At 40.9% G+C, this 17,314-nt stretch overlaps 2 protein-coding genes across 4 annotated transcripts in view; both read left to right on the top strand.

Moving 5' to 3' along the window:
* podxl2 (podocalyxin-like 2) overlaps window positions 1-5,396 on the top strand; it is a 31,542-nt gene extending 26,146 nt beyond the window's left edge. For both annotated transcript variants that reach the window (XM_050037673.1, XM_050037672.1), the window contains exon 13: window positions 33-5,396. In XM_050037673.1, the coding sequence (XP_049893630.1) occupies window positions 33-92 (60 nt within the window). In that variant the 3' untranslated portion in view covers window positions 93-5,396. The remainder of the gene's footprint in view (window positions 1-32) is intronic.
* Window positions 5,397-8,030: 2,634 nt separating this feature from the next.
* Window positions 8,031-13,087, top strand: blcap (bladder cancer associated protein). Of its 2 annotated transcripts, none has more exons than XM_050037737.1 (2): window positions 8,031-8,160; window positions 10,905-13,087. In XM_050037737.1, exon 2 carries the CDS (start codon window positions 11,133-11,135, stop codon window positions 11,394-11,396), a length of 264 nt encoding a protein of 87 aa, XP_049893694.1. In that variant the 5' UTR covers window positions 8,031-8,160; window positions 10,905-11,132; the 3' UTR covers window positions 11,397-13,087. The 2 variants fall into 2 exon arrangements, with proteins under 2 accessions (XP_049893694.1, XP_049893695.1); XM_050037738.1 differs by lacking the exon at window positions 8,031-8,160 and adding an exon at window positions 8,829-8,957.
* Window positions 13,088-17,314: the final 4,227 nt, after the last annotated feature.

Below are 17,314 nucleotides of genomic sequence, written 5' to 3'. Positions count from 1 at the left end.
AGGAAACCTCTCATCCTTTTTTTTCCTTTCAGGTGTTTGTCAATCAAGCAGCGACCGAGGAGGAGGAAGAAGAGCAGGACACACATCTCTGAGAGACAGGTTATTGATAGACAGATGATAAGTGGAGCTTAAAAGGAAGAAGAAGAAGAAGAAGAAAAAGAAGAAGAAGAAGGCAATAAAGAAAATGGAAGATAAAAAAAAGGAGGAAAAGGAGAACAAAGACAGAAGGAGAGAAAAGTAAAGCCTGAGTAATATAAATGTTTTCCAGTCAGGAGGTTAGGAGGAGGTTAGCAGGAGGAGTCACTGATATCTTCATGGATATCAGACACTGGGGTTTATGTCAGCCTCTTTAAAATTTGAATTCATGGAAAGACAAACTTCTCTTAATCTCGAAAAATGTCCAACTTTTGAAACAAAGTTGGACCTCTGATTGGGAAAGCTTCATGTCCCTACTTGATGATAGATAACATCATTTGTTTAGCGTGCCTTATGCTTTTAGCTTTTTGCACTTTGCCTGCAAGTGGCAAACAAAACATGAAACTAGTGACAAAAATCCTTCTAAAAAGCACCTTTTCCCACCATTAACGTTTGAATGTAAAGAAGCTCTAAAGTCTTAAGCAGCAACATTGGGAACAGTTGATATTTTATTTCACATTAAGCCAAATTCTGTGACAAAATGCTCACAGGAAACTTGGAGTGATGGCATCCTAAGCAGAGAACAAAGTCACGCTACCTTGTGTGTATTTTGTAATCAGAGCTTCTCTGCGGTTTGTTGTGATAAACCGGTCCGGCTGCACGTGCGTGTTAGTATATGTGAACATGCCACTGGTTAGCTCATTGCTGCCAATTTGCACTGCACTCACAGTTACCAGTGTCATTGCGGAGAGGTAGCATCCACCAGTTTCCCTTGGTTAACATGGTTAGCTCTGTTAGCAATGTTGCTGTTGTTTAGCACTGTTTACTGAGTTACCACTGTTAGCTGCTCACTGCCGGCACAGCCCCCTCCATGTTGAGAACTGTGTGCAGACAACTCTGAATTTCAGGTGGAGCCCAAGTAAATTCAAGAATATCCAAAATTCATGAAGTTTAAGAATGTTGCTGTTGTTTAGCACTGCTTATGGAGTTAACACTGTTAGCTGCTAGCTGCCAGCTGAGCCACCTCCATGTTGAGAACTGTGTGCAGACAACTCTGAATTTCACGTGGAGCCCAAGTAAATTCAAGAATATCCAAAATTCATGAAGTTTAAGAATGTTGCTGTTGTTTAGCACTGCTTACGGAGTTAACACTGTTAGCTGCTAGCTGCCAGCTGAGCCACCTCCATTGTGAGAACTGTGTGCAGACAACTCTGAATTTCGCATAGAGCCCAAGTTAAATCAAGAATATCCAAAATTCATGAAGTTAAAGAATGTTGTTTTTGTTTAGCACTGTTGGCTGCTAGCTGTTGGCCCAGCCACCTCCATATTGAGAACTACGTGCAGACAACTCTGAATTTCACAGAGAGCGCAAGTTAAATCAAGAATATCCAAAATTTATTAAGTCAAAGAATGTTGCCATTGTTTAGCGTCGTTAGCTGCTAGCTGCTGGCTCAGCCACCTTAATGCTGAGAACCATGTGCAGGCAACTCTGAATTTTGACATAGAGTCAAAGTTAAATCAAGAATAACCAAAATTCATGAAGTCAAAGAATGTTGCCATTGTTTAGCACCATTAGCTGCTAGCTGCTGGCTCAGCCCCCTCCATGTTGAGTGCCGTGTACAGACAACTCTGAATTATCCATAGAGATCAAGTTAAATCAAGAATATCCAAAATTCATGAAGTTTAAGAATGTTGCTGTTGTTTAGCACTGCTTACCAAGTTAGCACTGTTAGCTGCTAGCTGCTGGCTCAGTCACTTGCATATTGAGAACTGTGTGCAGACAACTCTGAATTTCGCGTAGAGCTGAAGTAAAATCAAGAATATAGAAAATTCATTAAGTTAAATCAAGAACTTCCCTTAAAAACATTAAAACTTAAGAGATGTTCAGTGGTTTCACCCTGATGTCTGACTCCTGAGACAACAGCGACTCCTCTTAGCTTCTCCTCACTGAACAGGAAGTACAGCCTGTAGCAACTTTGAAAGTAAGGTTTTGGCACTTTATCGATTCCTCTTGGAAATAGCGACTATCATCATTGAAATGCTGCATCATGTTAAATGTATTACATACAGTGACAGAAATATCTCTGTTTTGCTCATAGGAATGGTTGTAACCGCCGAGGATGTTTACTGTTCACTCTACAACCAGTCATGTGATTGCTATATTTACGTCCTGTTAGCCTAATATGCTTTTTTTCTCAATAGTGTTGGAATGGCTGCTGTACGCTCCGGGCTAACTCTTGAGGCGATGACACATGGGCAACATCTAGAGGCCAAAAGCCTGAACAAAAAATATCTAGTTACAGTGTTGAAGTCTAGTCACCAAACCCCAAGTCCAAGTCGAGCCCAAAGTCTGTGTTGTTTTAATGTTAAACGTTGAAGTCTGAGTCATCAAAGGCATGTCCGAATCACCATGGTCATGTTCGAGTCGCTGTGATCAAATCAGTATATTCATCTCTGAATCACCTCTGCCATATCCAAGTCTTTCCAGTCACGCCCAAGTCAACTAAGTTGTCACAAAAGGCACAAAAAATAAAACAATAACATAACACACCAGATTATGACAGCATGTTTGATTGTCCAGTCCATGTCTGAATCAAAACCGTCATGTCCGAGTCCCATTTGAGTCACTGTGATCATGCCCGAGTCACCTTATGTCTAAATGAACATAGTCAAGTCCAAGTTGGCATGGTCATGTTCAAGTCACTACAGTTATGTCTAAAGTTGTGTTTACGCCCCAGTCACTACAGTCATGTCAAAGTCACTACAGTCATGTCTGAATGAACATAGTCAAGTCCAAGTCGGCACGGTCATGTTCAAGTCTCTAGAGTCATGTCTAAAGTTGTGTTTACGCCCCAGGCACTGTTCATGTCAAAGTCACTATGGTTATGTCCAAGTCCCTACAGTCATGTCTGAATGAACATAGTCAAGTTCAAGTCGGCACGGTCATGTTCAAGTCTCTAGAGTCATGTCTAAAGTTGTGTTTACGCCCCAGGCACTACGTTCATGTCAAAGTCCCTACAGTCATGTCTGAATGAACATAGTCAAGTCCAAGTCGACATGGTCATGTTCAAGTCACTATAGTTATGTCTAAAGTTGTGTTTACACACCAGGCACGTTGGTCATGTCTGAGTCCCTATGGTCATCTCTGAATGAACATAGTCAAGTCCAAGTCAACACAGTCAAGTCACTATAGTCATGTCCAAAGTTGTATTAATGTCCCAGTCACTATGGTCATCTGGAAGCGACTACGGTCATGTGTGAATGAACATAGTCAAGTCGAAGTCAGCAGGGTCATGTCCAAGTCACTACTGCACACTACGATCATGTCTGAGCCTTTCTGGTTATTCATAGTCACTGAAATCATACGAGTTACTACAATCATGTCGGATCATAACCAACATTTGAGGGGACACACCCCAGGTGAATACGGTAAAATTTTAAAATGATCAATATCACCATGAAACTTCCCCAGCTGATTACTTACAGTAAGACAAATGTTTTTCAAATTACAAGTTTTCTGAAATTGTATATTTAATTATGCAAATGTATCATCTAATTAAAATGAGCTGATTTGCGTACATTTCCGAACAATAATCTAAACACTTTCTTTTCGTCCTCATATTACAGGTAAACTAATTTACATAGGGAATTTTGGATATCTCTTTTTATTACTCTGTAAATCAAAAAGTACTGCTGACAGCCATAAAAATATATATTTATTATATATTTCTGCCATGTTTTTAGCAATAAAATGCTCTATAAATGAGGCTATGATTATATATTAATGAACCCCTCTTTAATATAGAGAGGAATAAAACTGTGTTATTGAAGTGGACATTTTTGGCTCAGAGTATGAGAAAAAACTAAACATATGTATTGGAGAAGTTCGTACATTTTTAGACAACAAAGGAATAAACTAGGGTAAAGATTTTCACGACTAAATATCTGCGGAAAGCTTCCTCAGTTGATTATTTATATTTGGGACAATTATTTTTGTATTCCAATTTTTTCCTGAAATTTTACGTGAATATGCAAATTATGCATCTAATTAAAACTTTTTTACATACGTTTCCAGAGCATAAATCTGAAGATGTGTTCTTTGGATGTTTTCCTTTCACTATTCTGAAAGAAGACTAGAAGAAGAAGAGGAAGCAAAATAGCCCCAAATCTCGAAATTGACCAGTGCATTAAAAACTGTTTTTACCTGGGGTGTCTGGCCTTCAATGGGACTCATACTGGACTTGAAAAGTTCAGGGGCACCAGTAATAAAACATTGGCTAGTTACCAAACAGCACACACAGTAATATCACACATCAGATGGGCAGACATCATTTGAAATATTTCTGTCTGGTTCTCCGTAAGACGACTCGAGTCACTGTTCAGTTAACTGGAATGGAGATGGAGAATTAGTTGCAGCTATTCAACATTGTTTTTTGTGTACTTTTATTCAGATTGATTTTTTTAATGATGATTTTGTTCCTGCAGTTGTCGGTCTCCATTCCTGTTACAGGTAGTATTGCCCATCTGCATTTCATCAAGATGTTGCCTGTGTTTCGGCTCTTTTACTCTGACTTTTTCTCGATGTAACAATACTGTATATGGCTTCACTATAAACTACGCTGATTGATATGCACTTTGTCAGCTAAGCAGGATTCATGGAGCATTCAGGACATAAAGGAGCTCACGAGCGTCCATCCTGAATGACTCCCCGCGATGTAGATTATCTGTTTCTAAGAGCACACGATGCCGGCAGGACAACAGTCCTCTTGTCCTCCACTGGACGACAGAATAGACGAGCATGTAGCTTTCAGCACTGCAGCGAGCACCAATATAAGAAAACATACAGCTTCTGTTGCTTTTATTTGCTGAAACCCTGAATGGGAAAGTTTGGTGGAGACGAATTTTGTTGCTTTTCGACTGAACGCTTTACAGATTCTGATCATTTAAATTCTCACCGATGTTTTTTCTTCTCAGAATCTGATAGCAGCCTCATGTGTGTTTGCATTTGTTAGCGGTGCTAGTGCAAGTCGATAGGCATTCAGTTGTAGCAAAAAACAAGTGACCCTTTGTCTGTATAAAAATAACAAAGTGAGACTCCTGGTAAGATTTTTAACCAGGTAAACGTTTTGTTAAATTTTTATTCATCCATCCCAGGTATTTTATTTCTGTTAATTTATTTTACACTTTTTTTGTATGTCTATTTATATGCATTTTTATCATGTACTGTCTTACTCTTTTGTTTGTCTGTGTAATAAGTTAAACATGAGAAATAAAGTTTGGAGAAAATGTAATTTCTTGTCATTTCTTGCTCCCGCAACCCTGAACTTTCCCAATAATTGAGTCTAGAAAATATAAGAATAGACAAATGATTTGTTGTTTTGGGTCCTGCATTTTTTTAATCTATTTTTTGGCCTTACCTTAAAGAGGACTCTTGTGTCAAAATCAGACTTTATAAAATAACAGACGTAGCTACTGTGACGCCACCCACTGGCTTGTGGACTCCTTTTTTGAAGCCTCGAGTTTGGTATTTCGGCTGTTGCAGTCTTGCTTTTTTGGAGCCAGAGGTGACCATATTTGGATGGGAGGGTGAGGGTGAGGAGCGAGGGGTGGATCTGATGCATAGACTTTGGTGACAGCTGGCAGACAGCCTGTCAGTCAAGCGGCCCCACCCTTAAATATGCATGACTTAAACCTTAATAAAATGTAACTGGGTGAGTTAAATAGAAGTCCACCCCCATGCAGTTATCACGAAGCTAGCTATACAGACCCAAGCTGTTTTTGTACCAGGCTATAAACATGTTAATTTCTGCTGTAAAGATTGACATTTGAACATGGGGGTCTATGGGGACTGAGTAACTCCTGGAGTCAGCCTCAAGTGGTCATTCAAAGAACTGCAGTTTTTGGCACTTCCAAGTTGGCTTCAGTTTTTGGCCCCAGAGGTGGATGCTTAGACAAAATTGTGTTTTAAACAATATGGCAGGTGATATCTTTCTTGTTTTGTTATTGTTAACAAATACCATGAAAATACCAAAATCAACAATCAGTTTCTCACGCAGTACTACTGTGTGACCCACTGATGCTTGACAGTTTTGAGGTCACAATGGATGTCAATGGGACAGAGGAATATGGGCCGTAATATACTTGCAAAATGAGCCTGGCATAATCTTAAACTGTCCTTTATACAAGCATCAAGTCTCTACTTTTTATTTCACTACATTCATTTGGCAGCTTTACTTACTTTACAAATTGAGATTTTTGCACATGAAACATATGAAACCATACAAGTAGAGCTGAACCTATTAGTCCATCGATGGCAAATTATATTGTTCTGATAACTGTTCATGCAAAAATGCAATGGTCCCAGGAAACAGTTTTCTGCACCAGCAGAAAAAAAGCAGCATGTCACTCTACAAAAACTGTTTAGAAATTACCTGTGGAGCGTTACAAAATGCTCAAGGTGTCAACCTGGCTTCTAAATTTCCCTGGGAAAGAGACTAGTCTTCCCCCAGTTTGTGCAAACATCGCTGAGGCCTGACTTGGTCTTGTGGTCAGAGGAGGCAAAAACGATCATCCTGATCGAACTGATGGTCCCGTGGGAAGACAGATGTGAGGAGGCGTACGAGAGGAAGGCTTCCAAGTACCAGGACCTTGTCGAGCAGTGCAGGGATGAGGGATGGCAGGCCTGGCTATTCCCAGTTGAGGTCGGGTGCAGGGGATTCCCGGCACAGTCTGTGTGGAAGACACTCACAGCTCTGGGAGTAGCAGGAAGGGAGAGGAAGACAGCTGTCCGCAGGTTGGGGGAGGCAGCGGAAAGAGCATCTTGTTGGCTCTGGAATAGGAGGGAGGAGTTGAGCTGGGGGCCAGTGACTGGCCATCACTGCCGGGCCCGCCAACTGGAGGGCGTTGTGGTTTTTTAAACGCCCAGTGAAAGTTGGACACCACCTGAAGACATCTTCTCCTGGCCAAAAGCGACAGTCATGCAGACATGACTTAAGTATGTAGCATCAACAAAGATGTATTCAACAGCCCAGGTCCCAATCTGCTCAAGGATTCTTGTGATGTGCCGGTACCCCAGATGTACCCCTAATCCAAGGTGGGGCCTCCTTGGATCGGACTTGGCTCTGACCTGTGGAGGCATGGACACAGGATCTCTGGGAGTGTCCTGCGGTGTCTGGCACCAGTGCGTTGGCGGCAGATCCATTTAGTCCAGTGGGTTGTGAGGTGGGTTAATGGCATGTGCCACAGATGCTCATTCAGACTGGGATCTGGAGAATTTGGAGGCCAGGTTGACACTTTGAGGTCTTTGTCACATTCCTTGGGTCATTCCTGAGCCATGTTTGAAGTGTGGCATGGTGCATTATCCTGCTGGGGGGCCACTGCCATTGGGGAGTACTGTTGCCATGAGGGGGGGTACTTGGTCTGCAACAGTGTTTGAGTGGGTGGAACATGTCAGGTGGTATCCACATGAATGCCAGAAGCAAAGGTTTCCCAGCAGAACAATGCACTGGAACAAAATAATCAAAGTTATTCACTTCATCTGTCAGTGGCTTTAATGTTTTGGCTGATCGGTGTATTGTACATACTTTTACAGTTAATACAGATTTTTAACATGTAAATATCATCACTGTCAATGTGAATATAAGTGTGCTCCATCTACTAATCTCCTCTATGTGTGCACACTTAGCCAATAAAGCTGATTCAGATTCATACGTTTACTTAAATACATGACTCAAACATAGTATTTTCAATGTGCTATATAGTAGGCCTACTTTTATTTAAGTTAAATATCTGAATACTTCCTCCACTGCTGCTGACTGGTGAATATAACCTGCCACAGTGCAGTGATATGTAGTCAGGCAGAGCTCAGTCCTCTAAAACTGCCTGCTTGGCCTCAGCTTTGCACCAGGGGTCCTTGAAGCTAAAGCTAATTTGTCGCTAAACGGCTGCTATGTTCGCAGTCAGCAGTGCAGACAGGACTGGTGTTGATGGTTACCCTCTGCTGAGAATGAGCCCTAAACACGTCAGGTTTGTCCAATTTCTGTTACAAATACATTAAAACACAGACCACAGATCTTACAGATACGTCAGTCTGTGTCACTTTGATGGCTAGCTGCATTGTTCACGCTACAATACAGGCGCTTGATATTTTTATTTTTAAGCTAACCTAGCTACGTAGTGCTGTTTCGTCTACGGAGAGAATGCTAATGCCAAACTACCCTTCCACGTTGGCGGTTTGTACTGGCCTTGCTTGTAACTTAGAAAACGACTCAACTGTTGACAGTTATGTCACAATCGGACAGTTCAACCACCGAGCAGATTGATTGAATCCTTAAAACGTGCTAACGTTACTTTTAGAAGTGGCTCACGCTGCTAGCTAACGTTACCGCCCACTGCGAAGGCTAACATTATTTGTGTAAGGCGAGTGTAGCTGAGACAGTTTTAAATGTTAAAATGAGTTAATTAAAGTGCTCTTTAGTTTACATGCTGTATGCCGAAATAACGAGCGATTGGTCGGGCTCTAAAATTAATTTGTATGATGTTTCATAGTGCGTTTGATTTCAACTACAAGCCTGACAACATTTAAATTAGTTGTTTGTTGAACGGGGTTTGGTTCTGTCCCGTTATCCGTACATCTGGGAGTGGGCTAATCTGATCGTTTCTTGTCAACTAGTTTCAAGATTGGGCAGTCAATGTGACGTCAAGTAACAAAATAAATAACCAGACAGTGTGTCCTTATTTGACTAACCTAGACGATTGTTAACAACGTTAGCTAGACTCAACTAACGTTAGCGAACTTACTCGGGTCACAACTGCAAGTGAACGTAAGTTGTTTAGTTGAATGTTTGCGAATCAACCTTGATAGCTAGCTAATATTAATGCTAGTTAGTTATAGCAACATGATTGTGTTTAAAGTTATGTGAACAGGAGGTAGTCAGTAGTAGTCATGCTAGCAGCTGTAACTGACAGCAACTCTGCTTTTGTCCTTCATCCAGCCGCAGCCAGTTTTCCTGTTGAGACCAGCTGCTTTAACGCCAGTGTCACCGCAGTTTGTGACTCCGACTCACATTAAAGTGAATTGTTTTGCTTCATTATAATAAGTCAAACCCATTAATGTCGTTAGACACTTTATATTAGTCATTTGGTATTCGTATAATAGCATGGGGCTGCTTAGTGCGTAGCTAATTAACGTTAGCCGAGCGGCTATGCTACGAGTTTCAGGCCCTTACAAGGAAGTAAGCCTTGGCAATACTTGGCTAAATGTTTACTTTATTCTAAATCATGGGCTGGGACACTGATTAGTCACGTCTTGGTTATTGTGGGAGCTTTAGCTGCCAAACCCGATTGTAATATGAAACATTATCCTGCCTAAATTTCATGTCAGGTGAACTCTATCCTTTTAGTGTGATAGCTAGTCTATAAATAGGTCTGAAATTTCACCTGTTTCCTCTAAAGCCCATATGTATTTAAGAGTTTATTTATAAACACAAATGTGATGCCTGTGCCAAATGTGCAGTCTTGTGTAGCTGTTAAAGGAGTGGCTCCTAGAGAAGTGTGCATGAAAGGCAGGTGATTCATAAAGATGGAGTTTTGGGTTCACACTCTAATGTTGTGAGGCACTGTGAGTCTTCTCTTGCCAAAGTGGCATGGTCAGCATGTGTAAAAAGTGTAAATGAAATGTCATTTTTTATTTATGGGGGGATTATTTCTGTGATTCTCTTTATTGTTAGTCCATAAATGTCAGAAATTTATTATTATTTTTTTTAAATGAAAAAGGCGCATCACAATTTTGCAAAACCCATATTGCTTTGTTTGTCCAATAAACTTGTTCAAAACTCTAATCTTATTGATATCATAGAAGTCTAAGAACAGTCAACAATCAACAAATTGTTTCAGCTTTACAGTGAAAGTGAGTTTCTATCAAGCTTTGCTCTGTTGCACGTATACAGGATTTGCTGTATATGGATTTGCTATAAATGGCTTTGTCCATACAAATAGTCATTGTTGGTTATTGTGTGTGTATATATTATCTAATAATCATTTTCTTTTAGCAGTACTAGTACACTCACAGGGTGTTTAGGCTGGAGCTACAGCTGCACGATATGTAAAAAAAAAAAGTTATATAGCAATTATTTTGATGGATGTTGTTGATATTGATTCATTAATTAATTTTCGCTAAAAAGAATATAAAATGATGTTGAGATGATAATTACTGCAGTCTGTACCAAACAAGCATTTTTCCTTATGTCTGTGATATGATTTGTAGGCCAGGGCATCTCTGTAGCACAATGATACTTTATTTTTATTGATATGCTGTGACATATTTTACCTTTAACAAAAAAATGCAGCTCCTGTGATTAGGATAAATTAATTTAGCAGCCCTAGCCGGAGCTAAAACAGTACTCGATTGTCATAAAAAATATCAGCCGCTATTTTGAGAATCAATTTTTTTTCCCCAGTCAATTTTCAAGCCAAAAATTGTCAAACAATTGCCTTGTTCCAGTTCCTCAGTCATGAGGATTTGCTGCTTTTCTTTGTCATGTGACAGTAAATTGAATATAATGACATCCCTCTGGGCTCTTGGAAGTTTCCCTTTTATTAGCAAATAGAACTCGAACAATCAAATACAACAATCAATAGTTATCAACAAAATAAAAGGCAGATTCGTTGATTAAAATAAGTATCAGTTGCAGCCCTAGTTGGCCAAACTTTTCAGATGCTTAGGATTTAAAATCCTCAGACTTTTCTCTTCTCTGTCCTCTGCTCTCCAGGGATGACCTGACGACGAAACATCTGGCTTCTGTGACCTGTTCCTCCATCACCCCAGCTCTGTCGGATAGAACGACTCTCCCACATCTTCCCATCTGCTAAGGTGTGTTGCCCCCCGCCCCACTCCAAGTCTCCTCCATCCTCATCCTTCAGCGACCTCAATCAACCCAGGATTGAACTGTACCAGTTGAACAGAGACCCTGTGCCAACGTGCTTCATAAAAAGAGACAATGTATTGCTTACAGTGGCTACTCCCCGTGCTGCTCATCCCTAAGCCGCTGAACCCAGCGCTGTGGTTTAACCACTCCATGTTCATGGGCTTCTACCTGCTCAGCTTCTTGCTGGAGAGGAAGCCCTGCACCATCTGTGCCTTGGTCTTCCTGGCTGCCCTCTTCCTCATCTGCTATAGCTGCTGGGGCAACTGCTTCCTCTACCACTGCCAGGACGCAGCACTGCCGGATGCTGCCCACGACCCAGCGATTGTTGGGACCTAGGAGCGAGAAAGGGGGAGGAGATATCAGAAAGGGGGAACGGGGGGGTGCGAAGGGTGACGAGGCATTGCCGGAGAATGATACTGCCACGCTGTAAGAGGGGATAGGCTCGACTTTGGGGGTGGGAGAGCGGTGTTGAAGGACTGCTGGAGGGGAATACCGCAAGTAAAAAGCGTGCTCAGCCAAAGGTGGTGTTGAGGAGGAGAAGAGCCAGTTTCGGAGGATTATGGGGGGGGGGGGGCTGTTTTGCCATGCTGTAAAGAAAGACAGACTTGAATTTGAGGTGGTAGGAGGAGAGGAGGGGGAACCAATGTCAGAGGAGACACTGTGTATACTTTAATGTAAAAGGAAGGGGGGGGGGGTCATGAACTTGAGGAAAGAAGAATTTCACTTTTTACAGCTTTTCATTCCAACGTTTGAATGAAAATTAAACGATAAATCCACCACGTGTGACGTCAACCTAAAATGACCACAATGATTCAGTATTCTGGTTCCCTTCGAGCCCTCTGGCTTGTTTACTTCCAATGTTGCTCAAGAAAGATGTCTCTTTCTCCAAAAACCTGTCGGGTCGTCTTTTTAGAATGAAAATAATCTCCACCTCAGACTGCCAAAATTCACGCAAACTTGCTGAAAGCTCCAGACAGTGTTGGATGATTCACTGGCCGCCATGCTTGCTTCTACCGTTGCAGTCATTGACAAACATTAAAGCCGGGTAGTGTTCAAGAATTGGTGGTATCTTGACATGTTCGCCCCCAAGCTCTAGAGGAAAGGGCAACATGCCTTTCACAGTCCAACCTGACCAAACTCTGTCGCCACTTTGGCTCTGCACACGTAACGCTATCCTCAACAAGGAGAGCACACAGACACTGGACAATCAATAACTATGCTGTGAATAATTCCTCTTTGCCGCATCGCCACACGAACACACCTCAGAGGTGTAATAATGCTGAGAAACTGACCCGTTGTTATTACCCACTGTGCTCTGCAGCTGCCCCTCTCATCGTCTTCCTCGTCTCCTCTTCCTCCTCTTGCCCCTGAGTGAATGTGCCCTACAGCCAGACTCATGATCTGAACTTCTTTTTGTTTTTTTGCTGTTTTTTGTTTGTTTGATGTTTTTCCCGTGCATGGGTTGCCGTTATTTTCTTCTCCAAACATTAAGTTCACAAACATGTTTTAATTAAATAAAACAAAATGCTGAAAGTTTCCAAAGGGTAGAATAATCTGGATGTGTGAGGAGTGTGTGTCAGGCGTACGAAAGATAATTTGTGTTACGTGCGATAGGTGTGTATTTTGTTTTTGTGACCTTGACATGCTGATAAGCGTAAAAATCGTGGCGATACATAAGGTGACCTAACAGTAGGTGGTCAGTATTTTCAGTATCAATAAGCAATACAGAGTGCTGGTTGAGGAAACCGTATCAGATCTTTACTGGCGTGGAGTTTATTGGTAATCAAAAGGGCAATGCTGTCATAAAGTTTCCTTGTGTATCACTGCTGTAAGTGTTATGTTTAGCTGTCAGACACAGGCTAAGGTGTTTATACTGTGTACCTATTTGTGTGTGTGTGTGTGTATGTGTGTGTGTGGGCGTGTGTGTGGGCGTGTATGGCCTCCTGTCGCAGTGCTCAACATGCTCACTGCTACATTATTGCTTTGGTTTTTAATTTAAATAAAGTTTTTCCTCTCAACGTGTTAAACTGTGTCGAACTCAGTTTCATATCAAGCCTAAAAGGACTGTGTTATGGAAACACATTTGGGGATTTAAAGTTCAGGTTTTGTCTTGAAATTTTAAGTTAATCTCTGGGTTTTAATAGATAGTTGTTAGAGTACATCCTGACTTTTTGTTGTGCTTAATCATTTGGCTTCTTAATATTTTTCAGTAGATGATGATAACAATCCAGAAGAAGCACCTCCTGTGGTCGATCGACCAAGCTTCCAGTTAGTGAGGGTGCAGTAAGCATCTCAAAATTCATACATATTTCCGTCTCTGTACACACAGCACTCTTTCTTAACACTGGCGTCCTTTTTCAGTTCTCATTAGGGAAAGAGCATATGCATCTGCCAAGAGGAAAAGCAGAGCACCCAGCATAATTTTTCAGAACGCTCTGCCTCTTTTGTGCAGCTGCTCCCAGCCATTCTAGTTTAAAATATTTCTTAATTTTTCAGAAAGGTGCTGGTGATGTCACTACTGTTCCTTAAGCTCGGCTTCTGTCACAACAAAGACAGAAAAGCCTGTTTGTGGGAGCAGATCAGCCATCAGATGCTGGATGTTGCTTGTGAGAGTAAGCTTGTTGTTAACCGTGTATTCAACCCTGTTAATGTGGTGTGACGTTAGCTACCGAGCGAATGCTAATGTCAAGGTATTTTCATAGAAACAAAACCCACATGCCGGTAGTGCTTTTTTAATTAAGCGCTCCCCAGCACCCTACCACTGCTTTTCTGTAGGGATGCACGATAATGTTGGCGTATTATCTGTGTGGGCCGATACTGGCTTTAAAATGAAATCTCGGAATCGGCCGACATGCTGATAATATCGGTACATCATCGTAGGGGCTTACGTTGGCTTTAAAGTGAACTATTAGAATCAGCCAACGTGCTTTATCTTATTTTGCACAATCAAATTATATTACAGACACTGAAAAGTATTGTATTTCATGTCTCCATCTCAATAAACGTATACATGCATAATATTAATTCCACTACAGAAGAGACTTGACGATCACTAAAATTAGGTAGGGAAAAAAGTGGATATATCGATAGCGACGTCAGTTATTGGCCAAATAAGTTATGTATCCGCATATCGGATATTGGCAAAAAAAATACAACATCATGCATCCCTGCTTTTCTGCTGAAGAAAAGGGGTTTGTGGACACAGGTCCTTATTTCTGTGGTCTATGACAGTCCAAAAATATGAGTAAACATGATCAACTCTTCAAATTCTAAAACTCAAATTTGTGATGTCACAGGGTATAAAGTCTGGAGCTGCTACATAGACAATAAATTGGGAAAAATGTTATGGATGACGCTGACAGCACCCAAGGGAATGTTCTGAGTATATGGGTACACACTTAAATAGAACTCATTTGGGCATAAAAGAAAACCAACATTATGTGCCTGCCTAGAAGGTGCTTGTGATTGGGAAATGCAAGTAGATTTAGGGGGAAAGCTTGTTGTTCCCCAGAAAATAGTTTGTACCAAGCAGAGGCCTGACATAGTGTTGTGGTCAGTGAGTCAACGGATAGTTTATTTCATTGAGCTGACAGTTCCTTGGGAAGACTCAGTGGAAGAAACCTATGAAAGAATAAAGCTTAGGTATGCCGACTTTGGAGCAGAAGCTGAGCAGCGAGGATGGATTTGTCCAGTGGAAGTGGGGTGCAGGGGATTCATAGCAAGATCAGCTGTCTCGCTCCTGGGGGAACTCGGGGTGCGGGAACAGAGTTTGAGGAAGACGGTGAAGGAAATGTCAGATGAAGCAGTCAGAGCCAGCCAGTTTATCTATAAGAGAAGAAATAATGTCAGTTGGGGGCCAGCAGGGGGAACTACTAAGCAGGGTACATAACTCCTTGAGATCAGGTGGTGGGATCCACCAATCTGTCCTCTCAGGAGAAAATCCAGGAAGAGGAAGGTTATTTAAGTGTGGGTGTGGCCTAATTGAATCCCTTTTGTTTGAGACCATGGTGCAAGGTGAGTGTGTTTGCTGATCCTGTGAGTTTATCGTCTCTGTTTCCTTTAACTTTAGCTTATATTAGAGTTATGATATGTAGCATGTGAAATAGAGTATGGTGAATGTGCTAGGAAAGGTAATATCGGCACGGTCACTACCTGGAGCTCGTATAAACGGAGCCTGGGTTTGTTGAAGGTGGCAGTGCTGTTTGGGCTGAGAAAGCCATGTGTAAGTAAGGTAAAGGAGGTTGTTGGGTTGGTGCGGGGAGCAGTGAGACCTGGCATTAGGGGAGTGTCTCTGGGACGCCAGAGATCACTGTCTAGCCTCCTGGAGGTGTCGTGGGACCAACTAGACGAAACACTGGTGAAAGGAGGTTCCCACCCGATGACCCCAAAGACATGTTAGTTATCACTGCTCACTGGTCTGTATAGTTAAGCCTTGCCATAATAGCTTATCATAGGGCTTAGGAGGTTATTCACTGAGTGCTGATCCTTTCTCTAGAGCACAAACCTCTTGTGTTTATTTGAATGTGGGTCCACAAAATCAGGTTCTCACTCATTGTCTATGGAGCAGCTCCAGAGTTTATACTCTATGACATCACAAGTTTGAGACTGACTTCTCTGCTTTCTCGCATTGACAGAGTCACTCATGTTCACAAATATTAATTGAACTTTCCTAGGCCATGGAAATAACATTGGGATTCTTCATTTAGGTGGAATTCCCCTTTAAGTCATTACTGTTTTAACAGCTATGTTTTCTGGATAGTGAGTCACAAATAAGTAATTGTGCATTTCAGGGTATCTGCATGTCTTGAAACCTCTGAAAGAGCCTTAGTAGGTATTAAACAGTCTTAACTAATTGATTTTTTCCTCTTGCCTGCCTTTAGCTATACATTAAATACCTATAAAAGAAAAAATGATGTTTTACAGCTGGGATGTACCAAAAAAATTATAAAGGTAAAGAATTCCAGGCCATATCATCCCTACTGGTGTTATGACTGTGAGACAGGTATTAAATTGCATTACATGTGGTATTAAAAATGACTTCAAACATCTTACCTTGGTGTACTCCACAGAAAACCTGCCTAACATAAAGCTATAAGTATAGTATAAATGTGGATAGCATGGTGTCAGCAGTAGCAGCTGAGCGCAGGTGTAAAGCAGATTAAAAAATGATGGCGGATCAAACAAGTGTAAAACTGTAGACTAGAGCTGCATGTGGGTGTCAGATGATGATGCAACTGAAGTGCAAGCAGAGCTCACAACCTGCTCCCATTTCCCCACAGAGTTTAACATCATCATTCACCTCCTCCTAATTGATATTTCCACCCTCCTGTGGACCAGCTGAGAAAGTCTCCCATGTTTATAAAACAAGAGAATGATTTATTGCAGATACAGCGCTGGATTTTACCATCGCTTCTTGTGAGGAACTCAGAGCCAAGATAAACATTGTGCATCTGTGATCCTGCGTTTGTGCTTTGTTTTATTTCAGAGACTTAATACAGTAAGTCATGATGAATTATAACTGTGCTTTGGAGATATGTGCTTTAGATAATTTTTTCTATCACATATATTGCTGCTTATGTTGCAATAGAAATCATTATTTCCTCTGCAGTTCATTGATTAAGTCTTAAATACCATGCTACAATCATTTAGTAATTTATTAACCGTATTTTAAATGTATCCAGGGCTGCTTTATTTCTCAATGTGGCTATCTATATGCCAGAAGTGCCTTTAAATTGTGACTCATTTATTCTTCTAATGACATAAAATAAAATATTTCTTGAAAAATATTCAATTGTAAAGTTGATAAAGCTTTACAGATATGTAGAGATATAAGCTTAGTGTCTCCTGGCCTAAATGAGAAAAGATTACTTCCATTTTTGAGATGTATCTTCACTTCATGTTGCAAAAATATTGTTGTATTTACTGGAGTTGTTCTGTCTCCACTGAAGGAAGAAATGATACTCAGCACATATGAGCAATATACATCCAGTTACAATAATATTTAACTGTTAAAACCACAGGTGTCAGAACAAGCTGAGCATGTCAGAAATAACCCGAGGAAAAAAATACACTGAACTAGACTTTATTTTAATTTAAGTATAATTAACATAGCCTACTCTTTAGCTATGTACGAAAAGTATACTGTTTTTTATGTACAACAATATACATTATGCCAATGGTATATCATTAGTGCTATTAAAAATATAACTAAATACAATTAAATGTAGGCTACTTGGCTTTACCATTTTAAGACA

The sequence above is a fragment of the Epinephelus moara genome, chromosome 24 (assembly GCF_006386435.1).
Source record: "Epinephelus moara isolate mb chromosome 24, YSFRI_EMoa_1.0, whole genome shotgun sequence".
NCBI lineage: Eukaryota > Metazoa > Chordata > Actinopteri > Perciformes > Serranidae > Epinephelus > Epinephelus moara.
Note: the sequence above shows the minus strand (reverse complement) of the source record. Positions and strands in the feature narration are given on the sequence as shown.